The sequence below is a fragment of the Dromaius novaehollandiae genome, chromosome 18, assembly GCF_036370855.1.
Source record: "Dromaius novaehollandiae isolate bDroNov1 chromosome 18, bDroNov1.hap1, whole genome shotgun sequence".
Lineage (NCBI taxonomy): Eukaryota > Metazoa > Chordata > Aves > Casuariiformes > Dromaiidae > Dromaius > Dromaius novaehollandiae.
This window is the reverse complement of record NC_088115.1, coordinates 12,295,949-12,312,406: the sequence shown is the minus strand read 5'-3', so window position 1 is coordinate 12,312,406 and position 16,458 is coordinate 12,295,949. Positions and strand designations below refer to the sequence as shown.

General features: G+C 49.9%; 1 protein-coding gene across 1 annotated transcript in view; it reads right to left on the bottom strand.

Annotated features, from left to right (window-relative positions):
• Positions 1-15,299, bottom strand: part of RHBDL3 (rhomboid like 3) — a 71,911-nt gene extending 56,612 nt beyond the window's left edge. The window contains exon 1 of the mRNA XM_064522704.1: positions 15,141-15,299. Within this exon, the coding sequence (XP_064378774.1) occupies positions 15,141-15,260 (120 nt within the window). The 5' untranslated portion in view covers positions 15,261-15,299. The remainder of the gene's footprint in view (positions 1-15,140) is intronic.
• Positions 15,300-16,458: the final 1,159 nt, after the last annotated feature.

The following is a 16,458-nucleotide window of genomic DNA, read 5'->3' as shown; positions in this document are numbered from 1 at the left end:
ACCGTGACCAAACTGCAAGTAGCGATCAGGGGCTCTTGCCCTGGCATCCAGGCTATTAGGTGAGACCCATACCATCCAGGAGATCTGTCTGCAGGGCTTCTTACTCAGGCTCATCTGACAGGCATCAGCTACAGTAATTTAGCAAGAAAGAAGGGCAGGAGTTGTTAGTTGGGCAGTGGCAAAGGGGAAAATACCACTCATGGTTCACAGACCTTGCTTCTCTAACCAGTTGCCTGCATCAGATGTCACAGAGATAAGGACCTGTTTAAAGAAAAAAAGAAAAACAGCAACAGCAGCAAAAAACCTGCAGCTAATCCAACTAAGGCACAGGATAAAGTCACAGAGGTTAATCAGATCTGAGCCACGGATCTCCCTCTGCTGCTGCTTACCTAGTGACATATCTGGTGAGCAACACCACTGAGACGGTGGCCAGGCAGACCACCAACCCGATCTAGCTAGTCCCAGGAGGCGAGCACTGTTCTCCTGCTGCAGAAAAGAGAGAGCATGCTGCAGGGCAGAACCACAGGCTGTCTCCTGGGCTCAGGGCTGGCCTGCCCCATTAAGCCTCATCAGATGCCAGGATGCTGCTATCAGTGAGCCACGTTAGACAACACTTGCAACGAAGACCGAGGCTGTGCCTGCAGGGTGCTGTCAGTTTGCTGACCAGGATGAAAATTTGCTCAGCAAGGAAGAATTGTGTCCCTAAGACTGCAGGGAGCTCCCCTTACTCTGTGTTTCATTAGCTGGGACTCATGTCCCAGCTGAGGGGACACCAGCCCAGAGACCTCCTGGACTGTCATGAATGGCCCTTTGGCACCAGGAGCAGAAGAGAGCTGGGCTAGGGTTCGTGCTGAAGCAGCTTCTGCAGGGCTGGAGGGACAGACACAGCAGGGCTCAGTGCTGACTAGGCTCCTCTGTTAAATTCTTCCTCTTTGTTCTTAAATTTTTCAACCCAACGACAGCCATTTCCACTGTTTTTTAGTTCCCCAAAGTAACAAAGATCCATAGCCCCCAAATCAGAACTTTTGTCCTTCCTGTATGAAGTTTTACCCTTCCTTTCAAAACAAAAGTTTTATAGCAATGAGCCACAAAGCTTGTCAGGAGAAAACTACATCTTATACTCCGGAATTGAAACATTAGAACACTTCAGATTAAAAATAGCTCCCTTTTACACTGTCTGCCAGATCTGGGAGGGAGGTGAAAATCCACAGGGACTTGATTTGATGTGTGAAAAAGCAGAATTCTATAGCAGCGAGTATGCACACATACTTATTTTAGGTCAAATAATAGCTCTGCAATAATACTTTACTTAGCTCGGAGGAAAAAGAACAAAGCTTGGTATAGTTCCATGTACTGGGTACCGCAACAACTCAAGCACATCCATCACAGAAAGAGAGTGGAAAAGCTAATAAATAAATAAATAAATGGCAGTTTTCCTGCTAGGGCTTAGCAACACTATCTTAATAATACTAAAGAAAAGTAATAGCATCTCTTTCTTGTATCTCAGTAAGGTACTTCTCTCATGTTTGCTGATAGCAGAGCAGATATTTGGGATCTGAAAGAGAAACCAAATCAAGGGCAGGAAAGCAGGCAGTTAAACATTCCTGTCACAAGGGCTATGGAGCAACGCAGGGGCAATGGGACTCAAGGAGGGTTACCTTTGGCCCTTCTTCCTGCTTACTCAGATTACAGCCATTCCCTCCCTCCCTCCTTCCAAACTGGTGCAGGATGACAGAGGCTGGATCATCTATACAATATTGCTAAACATCTCAGCCATCCACCATTGGCAAGGAACACAATACTGGGGCACTCCAAAACATCCCTTCTCTGATGCAACCATCACAACTGGCACAAATAGACAGAGCATCCCTATCAGAGAAGGAGGGTCCTGAGCAGGGCTGACTCTCTGTTTCCCTGCTAACATCAGAAAAACACCTAGTGTTTCCACCGGGAAAGAGCTCATTCAGCTACACTTTACAGGGAAAGAGGCTGTGAGCACAAAGCGACCTCAGAAAGCCTCTAGCACTCCAACTGTGGAGAGCACCCTTCCTTGAATGAACTGCTTGGGCTCAGGTTGGTTTTGCATAATTCAGGCTGTTTTAGACTACAAGAAACCATCCAACGCAGCTTTGTGTCAAACCTCCAGCCACCCAGCAGCTACATAATTAATAAAGACGAAAGAGAACATTATCCCGAGCTAGTGCTCAGATCTTCAGTGATTGGTAGAGCTTGACAAATGCTATTTTGGCCTTAGAAGTCAGCAAAAGGAACATACTTCGCGTGCCATACTACATGCTTGGTCATTAAATACAGGCTTATAAGTCCATAAAGTCGCTGTTGCTTGCAAGTGCAAAGTAATTTTTTGCATGAACTAGTTTGTTTCGCAGTAGGCCCAAAAGTTAATTAGTTTTCCCAGTTTTATTACTCCACATGGTCAAATAACAGCCTGGAGTTGCCAGTCAGCTGGAACCTCATAAGGTCCAGAAAATTCTCACTATGCTTTTCAGGACTGTTTTCTATGGCCATAAATCAGCAACCAGCAAATGATTTTCTGCTCTAGCTCTTCTTGGTCACCAGCAGCAATCCTTAAATGACCCCATAAATCAACACTGCAATGGCAGCTCTCAGTTTAGGGGCCACTGAGGGAATAAGGATAGAGGAGGCTGTTTCAGACACACCACACACAGCAACTCCTTGGGAGACATTTTTACCGCTGCTACCCTGGGAGAAGGTGCCCTGTGTACCTGACTTGTGGAGGGGGGCTATCCAGCGTTTACACCCCAGCCAGTTAGGTATAACCGTGAAGCCATACTGCTGCTGTCCCCACCACAAAAGCTGTTTCCTAGCAGGCCCGACAGGTAGATGCTCTGCCATTGTCACATAATGACCACGTCACCCTGGCTCAAGTGCTCTGCTGGACCAGCTCAGAGCACAGAGGACCTTCAGGACAGAGTCCTGCAGTAGTCTTTGTGAAACTTTGTTTTCTACTTTACATAATATTGATTCCTTCTCTGCCTGAGAGGTGAGCAAGGATCTCTTGCTACCTGTAGGCCATAGGTAACAAGCAATTACACTAGTTAGAGATCACAACCAAGTTTGCTATACAAACTATGGTTCCCAGCAGCACTGGTGTCTAACTGTGAAAGATCACAGGGGCAGAGACGCTTCCTCAGGGAACAGTGCCCTGAAGAAGTGCAGGAGAGCAGGGGCTTGATGATAGTCACAAACAGCTTTGCCTCCAGCAGTCTTGCTTATTTTTCCCATGCACTTGCCTTGCTCAGAAAACTCCAGAGTATACGCTACATACAAGAGTACATCCAGTATCAAACAGCATGAAGAACAGTTCCTAGGGGGAAGATTGATCTTGCTTGTTTAACATCAGTTTCATCCATCATTACTCTTCTCGCCAGCAGCACAGGGTCACTGCAGACAGCTGTTCCTAAGCAACAGGAACATATACTAAGAATATATACATACTCCATAGCTTGCTAGGGCTGAGGGGGTTTAGTTTTAGAATCGAAGGAATTAAAAGTCTAAGTGAGACTTTGGTACATTTTTTCCCATGATTCCCTGACGCAGAGAACAATCCCACATTACAGGCACTGATCATTTGTCACTACTGATTAAGGTCTGTTACAAAGAATCTGCAATTCTTCACGGGTTTATGTTTTTTAAAGGTAGAGAAGTTCCTGTTGGGAAGTTCAGGGTTGGGCCCAGAGCAGCTGATTAGAGAGCAACAGCAACTCTCGCACAAACCGCAAGAGAGCTCCCCCCGCACAACCCATGCCGAAGCCCTCTGACACAACCCAGAGCCAGCCCAAGGTAGAAGGTGGGCTTCGGGCTCCTCTACGCCAGCGCAGCGTCCAAGAGAAGCACTTCACAGACCGGCAGTGACCAGGCAGCTGCTGGAAGGGTAGGACAGGGAAGGCGCACTGAGTTAGTGTCAGAGGCCAAGCTGCTCAAAGGAGCTTTGAGGAGTTGGATGCTCAGATCCCACAGAGTCCTTTGGAGGAATTTCCTATCATACAAGAGAGAACATAAAGCCAACTTCTCCAGCTGAAATCACAACACTGTCAGAGAAGTAAATTACACAGCTGGAACCTGGCCAGGGCAGAGAGGTTTGTGACTAGTCTCACAAAAAAGTATCAGACTGGGAGTGATCACAAACATTCAGGACTCTGGCTTCACCTTTCAGCTTGACACATCATCTCTGGTGATAGAATATCCCTAATGTCACCTGGAGCAGCTGAGTTGGGGGGGGTGCAGCTACCCAGGAAATCAGGGGAGGAGGAGGATGGTAGCGACTGTCCCAAGCGGTAGGGATTGCACAGGCAAAACCAGCAAGGTTCGCATCACACAGAAGTCCAGAGCGTTCAGAGCTCAGCTTCCCTCAGCATTCTGTACATACAGTGGTGCAGGAAAACAGCCCCTCATCTGCACCCCCTCAGCTTTGTCTCATGGCATGTTGGCATCAAGCTTATTTCAGACCAACACATTGTATGATACCTAGTGAGGAGGCGGAGAGAGATCACAGTTTCCTTGGCTGCTATCGAACTCAAACACGCCCACTGCTGCATTTAATTTGCAAACGTGCCCGGTACATTTGCACTGACTGCAAATACAGGAAAGCAATGGGAACATAATACCTCCTACCAGAGAGGAGAAAGGCTTGCTTTCCAGGTCTCAGCGAGAGTAACTTTAGAAGCCCTGTAAATGTTACAAGCGTAAGTGATGAAGGAAAAGCACCTCTAAACTGTTCAACTCATCCAGCAGCTGGGCTTGTCCCTCTGGGGACAGGATGATCTCTCCCCCTCTCTCTCCCTGCCATCCTAACTGAGCACAGAGCTATACAGCACAATGCACCAGCTGATTTGCAGAACAGCATCAATCCAGACTGTGTTTATGGCTCCCCCCCTTCTTTTTAAACATGCAGGCTTAAATGTTTTTATTGCTTCAGTGATTTTCTATGTGTAAGATAGGATTTGAGAACAATGCATTAGCAAGGATCTGTGCACCCAAAAAAACACCCAGCACATTCAGCTGAAATGGCAGAGCACTTGCTACCAAAGCCCCTCACTGCAGCTGTGATCAGGAGGCAGCAGAGAGATGCAATGGTCTGAATGCAGCCTTCCTTCCCTCTCGGAGGCTGCACACTGTAATGTGCAGGTTCCCAGGCAGTTCAGACGTGGAGGGTACACAAATGTGTAAAGAGTAGGAAGCCTCCTGAGGCTCTTACAAATCTAGAGACATCAAGCTGCCAGTAACTCACGAGCTGCGTAAGACTGACTCACCCTCCATGTGCTTTTCAGTGTGTTTGTTATGACTCCTTAAAACATTTGAGGATGTGCCCACCTCTACCAGCTAAAGCTGTGTTTGCTACACTGCTGATGTCTGGTTCATAATGATGGCTCTTACTCCCAGCTTTACACTCGTGGCTATCAAGCCAAGCCAACAGCCCAGGTCCACGCTGTTGGGAACAGAGAGAAGAATATTGTAATGGCCAGAGAAAGGGGAGACTGCGTGGCTGATCACAAACCATCCATGCTGCAGGGAAGCTGTAAACACAGGCACAACCCCAGGGACGCAGATCCAGCTTAGGGGCTGGCTGGCGTTCAGCGTGCAGAGGTGCTGGTGGACTAAGGAACTTTTTTTTATACTTGGGGAATTTCTACTGTTCATCCTGCAGGAAGCATGACTATCATTAATGACCTCCAGGTAGATTTTTCTTGCTGAGCCAACACTCCAGGGTGTCCTGGCTGAAAGTCAAATCTGTGGCATAAGGCTTGGAGTGCTGGGAGATCACCATCCATTCCCATACTACCCACTGAAAAACCACTGTGTTTCTCCACTGTAAAAACACAGGGGATAGACAAAGGCTGACCTGCGGTAAAAGACCAGGCACTACCCTGTGCAGGGAATGGTCTCTGGGACATCTATTCACTGCTCACTGCCTCAGTTTCCCTCCTTGACAAAAGGAATGATAAATTTTCCTCCTCCCTTTCCTGGGGACTGCTTTATTCACAAAGAGCTTCTGGCAGATTGCAGCAAAGGGTTGATAATCCAGGCAACATCAGCAAACCAATCTCCTTCCGTAAAAACTGCTCCTCTCCTACCAGCCCATTCTTCCCTTCAAGTCCATCCACAGGGCAATGAATTTGAAGGGAATCTTCCCCCCCCTCAACCCCACAACCCAAAGTGGAGGAGTCAAAGGGTTAATGCTGCATGACAAAGGTCAGCGCAGATTGGGGAGGGAAGAGAAAGGGAAGCATTGTGGTCACAGACAGCAGCTCCATGCGCCCCAAACGCCACTTGAGAAATGTAAAGTGATGGCGTTGCTTGGAAGAAAAAGCCCGAGAGCCCTGCCTAAATCCCAGGGCTTTATTGCTCACAAAAGCCCGGCCCCTCGAGTCATTAATCGTGTGCTCCATGGCTGGGCGCCTCAAAGAGCAGCAGATGACACATGCCCAGCTGCCATTGCTGCTCCCTCCTCAAGGTAGCGGGGCCGAGGCAGGTGCACTCCCCGCGCCCTCTGCTCGAGACTAATCTATTCTCCCTCCCTCTCTTCTGCCTTTCAGCTCTTCCAGCAGCCCACGCTGACAACTGTAAATGAGATTAGACTTCAGGGCATGGTGCAGACGCAGAACCCCCTCCGTGCATTGCCAAGGGACACTTGTAGCTTTTAAAGCATCTTTCCCCTTTACAACGCACAGCTTGGTGGAGGGGGAAAAAGGGGACAAGTTTCTTATCTCGCTCACAGAAGTGTCTAATAAAGCAGGCAAGGCAGATCCCAGTTTTAGGGCCTGGATGCTGATCTGTTATCACCGTGGACAGTCTTCCACCAGCACCTCTGAATCCTCCAGGCCACATCAGGAGATAAAGTTAACAAACCAATGATTATTCCTAGTTCCACTCCCCACAGCCTTCTCTTTGCAGCACAGGCATATGTCCTAGTGAGCACTAATCTAAAAGGACAGCAACAGCCCAAAACCCAGGCAAAGACTTGGAGATAGCATATGAACCCATGCTCAAATCCCCTTCCCATGCTGCTAGTCTCACAGCCATAATTTCCCACTCTTCACCTTGCAGTTTCTCCTTTTCCTCCCCCAGGCAGCCACGCAAACCAGCAGGGAAAGACAAGGAATTTGTCAGGGAAAGCAGTAAAATCTCTAGGCACAAACCACTGTCTGGAGCGCAGCAAGACCTGCCTGGTGAGGTCTCCCAGCCACAGCCAGCAGGGGTTATCCAGCAGCAATAGTCAGGGAAACTTTTCAAACTGAAGTGTGATGTTTAGCTCAACAGTGTCCCAGTAAACAAACCGGAATTTCTTTTATAGCGGGGAAATAGCTGGTCCTGCCCGTGTTAAAGGCTATCCAGAGAAAGAAGGACATGATTAACATAAAAGATTATTGAATTCAAAATGATTCCCTTTCCCAGTTACCACCAACTACGATCATAGCTGGCCTGATTTTATGGAGTGCTTTGCAATTTCAGTCATGCAAGAACCAGCCCTGGATTTAAGAAGCCTGCAAGGTCTCCCTTCAAGCATATTTCAATGCTTTACAAGACCAAGGCAAAGTGGGTTTAGCTGCACCCACTGCTGGTACCATCAGCAACCGAACTCTTCCTGGCAAGTGTGCCCCTGGTCCAGGACACCTCTACAGCCTTGTTTCCGAGCTCCAGTCTTCCATTATCCGCCTACACAGCCAGGGGAACTTGGCATCTTTCTGCATTCCCCATAAACTCTGTTCATCTGTTGCCATCACACCCACGTACAAGGCTCAGGAAGAAATCCAGGACTCCTGAAGCAGCTGCAGTAAAAACGCAGCCTAGACTGACGGGCAGTGGAACCAAGGTGCTGAGCCAGCGAGGAGGGTCTTTTGGGTGAGCTCTGTGTGTGTCTATTTAAAACAAGTTTGTTGTCATGGCTACAAACCAGGGTATGGGTGAGAAGAAGTGAGAACTCAGAGACGAGGGCTGATAATGTTAATTCGCGCTTGAAAGCTCAGCAGCCACAGGGATGGGGCAAATGGAGAACATGATAGAAGCTCTTGCCAGCTAACAAGGCTCAGTGCCACCTACTAACAAACATCGTCCTCCTAGATAGCCCCTTTCACCCTGCACTGCCGAGGGCTCGACAATAATGACAAGCTGCAGTCTCTCTACAGCAGGGACACTGGGGACATGGAGGCAAAGAAGGGCCCCCAAGGCCTCAGAAAGGACACAGCAAAGCAGGGACAGCCCCTCGGGCGTCTAACCACCAGACAACTCGGCTTCAGCCTGGGCAGTGGGACGCTCTCCTGCCTGCATGCAAGGGAATTAGCACAGGATATTTTTAGCACAATAGCGTGAAACACCGCCAGGACCTGTTCCTGGGACTGCCCCACTTGTAAGTCTATCCAAAGATTAACAACAACAAAAGTTATTCGGCCTGTGAAGAGCAAATGAAGAAAAACCAAGTGATTGAGGAGAGATGGAGAGGGGCATTGCCTCACTCGTCTCAGAGCCTGGATTGCACACGGAGACAACGGGGAGCACTCAGCAACAGTGCCGGCTCCACAGAAGGCAGCAGATGCAGAGCTAATGGGTGTGTGGGTGGAGGGTGTTTATGAGCACAATAAATAAATGTATGAATCCCTATAAAAGTTCTCATATAAAAGTGAGTTAGAGCTGCCCGAGGGCCATGGCCCTGTAATAAAATACACATTTGTAAGCATGGTATGAAGCAGCAGCTGTACTGTAACTTCCTGGCTACCGCACTGAAAAGACGCCTGTCTGCCTGCCCCGAAAGTCTTGAGTGAAGTCCTGACCCGCTAAATTCAGGAGTTTTGCCACTCGCTTCAGCGTAGCCAAGATTTCACCCTGTGAGGGGTTTCTTTGAACCTCACAACCCAGGAAGCAGTTCTGGATCTGCCTTTTTGCCAAATTTTCTTTGACTTGTTAAAAGCAGCAATGTCCCAGTCCCAGTGGCTAGAGATATTGGCTTGAGTCATTGATGGTTCCCAGCACAACAGATTAGAGCTGGATCAAAACAAATAGAAAAATTCTTCCAGAAAGGATCAGTCATTCCTCCTCCTCCTCCTCCCTCTCCCCCAAAAAAACAAAAGTAAAAAGCATTTTTTGTGGTTGAACGGCAATTTTCATGGAAGAGTTCTGAATTTTTAATTTAAGATGTTGGGGGGTTCATCCAAAAAAAAAAAAAGCTAAAAAAAAAAAAAAAGAAACCCTTAAGGCTGGTATGTCTAAACAGAAACCTGGTTTTTGTGTCAGTAAACCTGGGAATTTTTCAAAATTCTCTCCCTCCAGAAAAACACATTAATTATAATTTCATCCTAATTTTTTTTTATAGGCAAGGATGGGAGAGGGTGCTGACTGCTCCCTCGCTGTGTCTGCTGTCATACTCAATCACCCCAGCAGCGAGAGACTCATAGACCCCCGGCCTGCGATTTCCCAACCGCTCTAACACATTCTCTAGGGCCTTCTGCTCTCCACTCCCCTCGGGTTGATGGACAGCTGCAGTCCCAGTCCCTCAGTCACAAAAGCACAACGCATGTGGATCTTTGGCCACCCAAATCCACGCTAAGCGGACATAACGCCAGTCATATCTCACAAGGAGAGCGCTGCAACTGCTCTGAGTTTCAACACACATACTTTCCGTAGCCATTTAGACTGTCCTCATGTTTCACATGGATGCCAATCAGAGCTTAACAAAACGTCCCCCTCTCCTACCAGCACAGAGTTGCTGGGAGTAGCAACCTTGTTCCATGACAAACAACATCTTGCAATTCATCGCAGGGCTAATTGCATTGCATTGCTGATATAACGCTGAAGGAAGACGTCAGCTCTTTGGCTTTGCCCACAGGCAACAAGGGCTTTATTGATTTATTCAGGACTTGTGACTGGTTTTCACAGGTTGCATTCTCTTTGATAATAAAGCCTCATAGACATGGCTTAAATTTCAGCTGTGGCCTAATTGAAACGTGGCTAATTATTGGAGGTCTGGCTTTACAGTCCATTCCCTTGTCTCTGGGGTAATGTTCTGTAAATCCAACAGTCAAACTCCCCCCTTCCCCTTAAAAAAGAAAGAAAAAAAGAAAAAAAACGACATTTCTACTATTCAGGCAAGTCCAGTGGGAAATTACCCATTCCTCTCTTTGAGCCTGAGGTAGCTACCAGCCAAGAGCCTCATCTCACAAGGACTCAATGACTTCAAAGGATGCTTGTAGGATCAGACTTCAAATTAAGGCCAACTTTTGAGACGGGGGAGAATTCACACTGGCTGAAACAAACACTCAGCCCAGATTACAAGCAATTTCTCTTGCATCCAGCCTTTGAGTGGCAGCATTTGTTACAAGTCCCAGCAAATTCAAATACACTGTGCAATTTCAGTGTGATCAACCATCACAGTAATCTAGTTCCCAACTGCCAGTTTGCTTGACTGCACAACAAAAAAAGCTACTGCAATCCAGATGTGGATTAACAGCTGGTCATGGCTAACCATGGGAGCACACATCATAGTAGGCAGTCCGGTTATTAACTGAGTGACAAGACCACCCCCCAGGGTACAGAGGACATCCTTCCCTGGAGACTGCACCACAGCATTTGGTTTTGCAGTTCGGCCACATGCAGAAGCAAGATTATCGCCTCATAAAGCGGGGACAAAATCCCATCAGAACTTTAGTATTGCCAGAACGACACCAGCATCAGAGTAAGAGCTCACTTACAGAAGGTGACATTTACACGCACACACAACAGCACAAAAGTTTATGACATCAAGAGAGCGGTGCAGTTTAGAAGCAAGTGAACCCTGGAAAAATCCTTCAGTTTATAGCTGCTTCACATTTCAACCTGGCAGATGGAAGGAGCACGACAAAGCAAGCACGCCAGCTGAAGCAGCAAAGAGCATAATTTACAAACTAGAATCCACAACCCAAATTCTCAGCTCATATAACTCAGAGCTCAACAGAACTGTGCCGATTTCATTCAAGTACAGATCTGACCCAAAGCATTGACCTGATACAACCATAGTCTTTGGTACAGAAGTAGATACTTCATGAGTTCTGTGGAAGTTAAAAGTAGCAGGTCCTCTCCTAGAACAAATTGATGCAATCCTGCAGAAGTCAGTTTACCAGCTGGGGAGCCATTTATAAGAAAATGCAGTGCTGGATTCACAGGTCCTAGTTTGCCTGCCTCAAAGAGTAGAAGATGCTTTAATCCACCAAGCAACAGAAGTGCAACTGGCCTCGGCTCAGACCCTGTGCCAGGAGGGTGGTCAGGCTGGGCCCACTTCTGACCCTGGCTGCTCTGACCAAAAAATGAGAGAAGGGACCAAAGCAGTAATGACAATTATGACTTGTACACCAGCATCCTGGGAACCGGGAACACGGAGCACATAACTCTTAAGCTGTAAGTTAAAAGCAGAGAAAATCTAATATAGAGGAAGGAAGTTAGATCTTTGCTCATAAGACAGAGACAATACATCAGTTGTTCACATACCTGATCAAATAGAGCTTTCCAGTGCTGAGAGGCAATGCATAAGGGAGGAAAAAGAAGAAAAAGAAAGTATAAGAGCAACGACATTAACATGCATTAAACGGTAGAAGTATATGCTAACAGAGAAATAACCAAATGATTTAGTGCCATTTCCAACATCCTTCTTCATCCCAGAATCACCTACCCTTCCGGGGGAGGAGGCAGGGGGAATCTACCAACCACAGGGAGGATAGTTTTAATTTACAAATCCAAATTAGGATGAACTCAGAACATTCATGTGTTAATTCTGTTTTCTCCCGCTTTGTCTGCTTGCGGGCAAGCAAGGAATAAAAGGCTTTTTCATCCACGGGGATCAAGAAAGCTTGGTCTATACTGAGGGGAGGGAGGAGCTGGCAATGTTTTTTCAGATCACTTTCTGAGGTCCTGTGGCCCAATACTGACCCACAGACTACAAGTTAAGAAGTGGGACTGATCGAAGCCTTGTCCGCTGCCTGCTCCCGGCTCTGGCAGGGACTTGCTGCAAGGCTTTTGATAACCTACCAGCTTTCTAAGCTTCTTGTATCCACACCTGAAAAATGAGGATAATTCCTCTAGCACAAGGTGGAGGAGGGGGAGGCTGCAGAGAGCCCATTACATGGGTTTACCCCACAACTTCTGTTCCAGCAGATCTGCCTTAAAAGCTATGTATAGGAACTACCCAAGTAGCTCCACCTAAACACAGATAATCACATGAACACTCCACAAGTCCTTGTCACTTGGGAACAGAAAAACAAGCTGACGATGGGCTTCCATTCACGCTTTGTACAAAGTTCAACGCCAAGCCACCTCCTGCCCCATGCCTGCTGGCTCACCCTTCCCACCACCAAACAGAGGAGACTCCTAACCGAAGCGCTTAAGCCTCTCTCTCCTCTTGCATGGATCTGGGGTCACCTGAGGGGAGAGTAACTTGCATGGGACAACGGTGGGGTAGCCATTAGCTTGGGGTCCCCAGACAAAGCCTGGGGAGCTTCTCCTGTCTGAAGTGCTGCTCAGCACAACACTTAGCTTCTGTCTCATTCGTCTTTCCAGAAAAGCAAGTGAGAAAAATAGCAAACATCAGACTCATGCAAGCAAATCCCCTCACTGTGCTACATGCAAAGCAGCACTATGGTGAGAGTCTTATCTAGTCCTCGAAGAATATTTCATTACACATGGTGGGCAGATCTAAAACAGAATTGACTGGAGAGACAGTGGTTTACATACAAGGCCACTGAATTTTATTTAATCAGTTAAGTTGTTGGCCCTACTCCCCGTTCTCCCATTCATTTATAAACTCCCATTTATCATAATAAATTTGCCCAGCACTTTAAACAGAACATTTTGGGACTGCCTGAATCCTGGCTTTGTCGAATGCTGCTCTGAGAGCTGTAATGACATTGCAGCAGAGCTGTAATGTGCTGTCAAGGCTGTGACAGCCAAGCCTCCACTACGTCATAGTTTTGCAGTTAACAACGTATAAAGAACTGACCTTGTGTCAGTTGTCACTGGCCAAGCCCAAGAGCTTACGTCAAGCCTTCAAATGTAATAGTAATAACCGAAAATCAAGAACTCCAGTCAGGTCTCAAGTGGGCATGCTCCTAGCACAGAGCAATTTAAATGTTCAGAGATGACGCTGTGTAGCCTGCTTGTTTCAGCAGGAACCCGTGGCTGTGGAGAAGGAGGATATTTATACCACTTCCTGCTCTCCTGACTTGTAGATGATCTGTGATACCTCAGGCTTCTATCACATCATCCCTTGCCAGGTCCCAGCAGCTTCCCATAACCAGTGCAACTGCAGACCCAGCTTCATTTCGTTGGTTGCAGAAAACAAGGCACAAGAGTCGAATAACAAGATCCCAATGGAAGTAATAGCATGACACCGAGAGCTGGATCAGACCCGGGCTGTCCTACCTCAAGGTCATGCAGCAAGTCAGTAGCAGAACTAGGATGAGACTCTAGATTTCACCCAGGAAAGCTCCCTCTCTTTCCCCTATCTCAGCAGCCCAATCCTGCCAGGCACTCAGCACTTACGGCTTCTGCCGGGCCCTCGGAAGGATCAAATTGCTAATGGCTGCGTTCTTACGGAGGCTGGAGTAACTCCAAGCGGCCCACGTGCATCACAACAGGAAATCTCTCTTGTAGACCATCCAGACAAGCACAATATTTGTCAGGGAAGAAAAGATCACAATCTTAGGTAAGAAAGGACTGGGATTCGGGAACCTGGACTGTGAAAGGTACTGGAAAGCCGTTCTTTCCCACTGAAGGCTACACAAACTCCTGGTCAGGCATGCTCCAGTAAGGACTGTCCAGCAGCGTTACAGCAGAGGTCAAACTGCATCACATATTCCCTCTGGGATTTACAGTCCTCAGGAATAAGTCTGGCAATGCAGTTCTACCAAGTAGCTGCACTTCCTCTGCTCTCCTCTGGGAGGAAAATCCAACACAAACCAAATTCTAGGTTATTCAGAAGGAGGGGCTGGGGGAGCAGGAGTGGGCACTGCCCCTAAGCAGCCCCAGCAGAGCTCCCCTAGTATCGTCACAAAAGCAGACGGCAAGGGGACGAGCCACGCTGGAGGTTCAGTTTAGAAGTGTTCCTTTCATGCTGGCCCAAGACCCCTGACAGACCCCACTTCTGAAAGACGTTTAATGTCACTACCTCTGTACAAGCCAGTTCACCCTTCCATAGGCAGGAAAAAACCCTGCGCGCACCTCTGCAGACTGGATGGGCACCTTGCACAGTCCTCATCCCAGCAGAGCTCGCTGGGCAGGAGACGAGCAAGCAGCCCTAGGACACGCAAGGAACGCAGGATCGTGTTCGCTGCCTCACGCACAGATGCACAGAGAGCTCCAGAGCTCCCGGCGCTGGGATCAGGAGATGCAGAACCAGCTCAGCCCTGCAGGCTTTGCTGCTCAGCCCGGCAGCAGCAGATTCAGGGCACGCAGGACCACTTGGTGTCCTCCTCGGCTGGATGAGCAGAGGCAGAGACCCAGTGCTAAGTTATCCCATCCTCAGGTGCGATCAGAGCTCGGAGGGTGGAGAGAGGCTATCAGCCTTGCCGAGCCTGGGAAAAAAGAACTTCCTCGGCTGTTTGTCGCTTAGGGGCTGGAGGAGGGAACAGGCTCCCGAGGACGGGAGATTTCCAGACCTGTCACTCTCCTAGCGGTTGGGACTCGGGAAAAGCCCTCTGCCCCCACGAAGCACCTCAAGACGAGCCACCAGCCCCTCTCCTGCCTCTAGAGATGCCTCTGCGCGCAGCCCGGCTCCCCCTGCCCGCAGCCCGGCCGGCGGCGGCTCGCTGCAGCAGGCGAGCGGTGACCCAGCATCTGCCCGGCCGGGGACACCGCGGGCAGGGCAGGGAGGAGACGGGAGGGGAGCTGCGCCCCGGGGCCGCGGCTGGGGCTGCAACCGGCCCGGCGGCGGCTCCCGGAGCCGGCACACGCCCGGCGGCGGCGGGAGCGCAGGGCGGGGAGCGGCGGGAGGGCGACGGGGACGGAGCTGGTGCCTTTCCCTCGCCCCGGAGGGTCACCGCTCCTGTTCCTCCCCCCCAACCTGGACTTTACTTGTAAATAGCTTGAGCCGATTAAGGCGGCTCGGGGGAAAGCAGGGAAGACACGGAGCAAAGGAAACTTACATCCTCTGCGGCCATAGGTAGGACATCCTCGGAGTCCAGCACCTCGATTTCTTCCGCCTCTGCGCTGGCAGCCACAGCAGGGGAAGAGCTGGCATGAGGCTCCGGCAGCCTGTCTCCCATGCTTGGAAACGTCCCCCCAGCGCCCGCCCCCCCCTCTCCCCAGATCCTTACAGAAATTAAACGGAGCTGCTGCTTGGCAAACTTTCAAGCGCCGCCGAGCCTGCCTGCCTGCAGGGCTCCCGCAGCCGCGGGGAAATCCTCCATCCAGGCACATCCAATTAGCGGCGGCAGCGCTCCGGGCCGGCGCGGCGCGGGGCAGGGGACCCTCCCGCCGCCGGGCTCAGGCCGAGCCGCCGCGCGGTGCCCCGAGCCCCCCGGCCGGGTCCCGGCGCGGCGGCGGCCGGCGCCTCCCCCGAGCCATGCCGGGCCGCGGCGGCGGCGGCGGGGGGGCACGGGGACGGGCTGCGGGGGAGCTGCGCGTCCGCGGCGGCTTTCAGAGGCAGAGCCCAGCACTGCAGACGGAGGAGCGGCACGTCCGGGGATGCGGGGGCGGGGGAGCCCCGCTCGCCCCGGGCGGGCATCGCCTCCCCCCCGCCGCAGCGCTGCCCGGCCCTGCCCTGCCCTGCCCTGCCCGCGGGCCGCCCCCGCCCCGGCAGCGCAGCTCTCGGCCCCTTTTTTCTCTGCCCGACGCTCGGTCCCTAGCTCCGGTCTCGCTGAGCGAGTGCAGACAGGTGCCGCGATGCGCCGGGCTTTTTGGAAACCCAACTTCTCCATCGTGGAGAGTTGCACAGTTCGGGGCTCTTTAGGGTTTTTTTTAAATGCTTTTTTTTTTTTTTAATCCTTTACCATACTTATTTGTTCCTATATACCAAGATGGGTCTCTTAACCACCTGGAGGCCCGATTAGGAACTTGAGGAATGCCCGGACTGAAAGGCAAAATCCAGCAGTTTTAGCTTCTTCCAATCAAGCACGGAAATAGCAATTTGGCAGCGGGGAAGGGCGAGCAGAGCCAGCCTCAGCCGCACGGTGCCAATGCCTCCGCTTTCCGCCTCGCTGACAGCCAAAGCTAAACAAGAGCCCGGAGTCAGATCAGAGAGGGTTCAGCACCTCCAGCAGAGATACCATGATACACGCGCTCTAATCCCAGACCAGAAACATCTCAGCCGCAAGGACAGAACTGAGCTAGAATAAATTCCCACTGCTCCTTACAAATTTATTTGAAAAAAAAAAAAAAAAAAAAAAAAAAAGGACAGAACACTTCTGGGACAGGATAGGATCCTACATCCAGCAGCAGAAAAGCATATGGCAGAAGAGATCT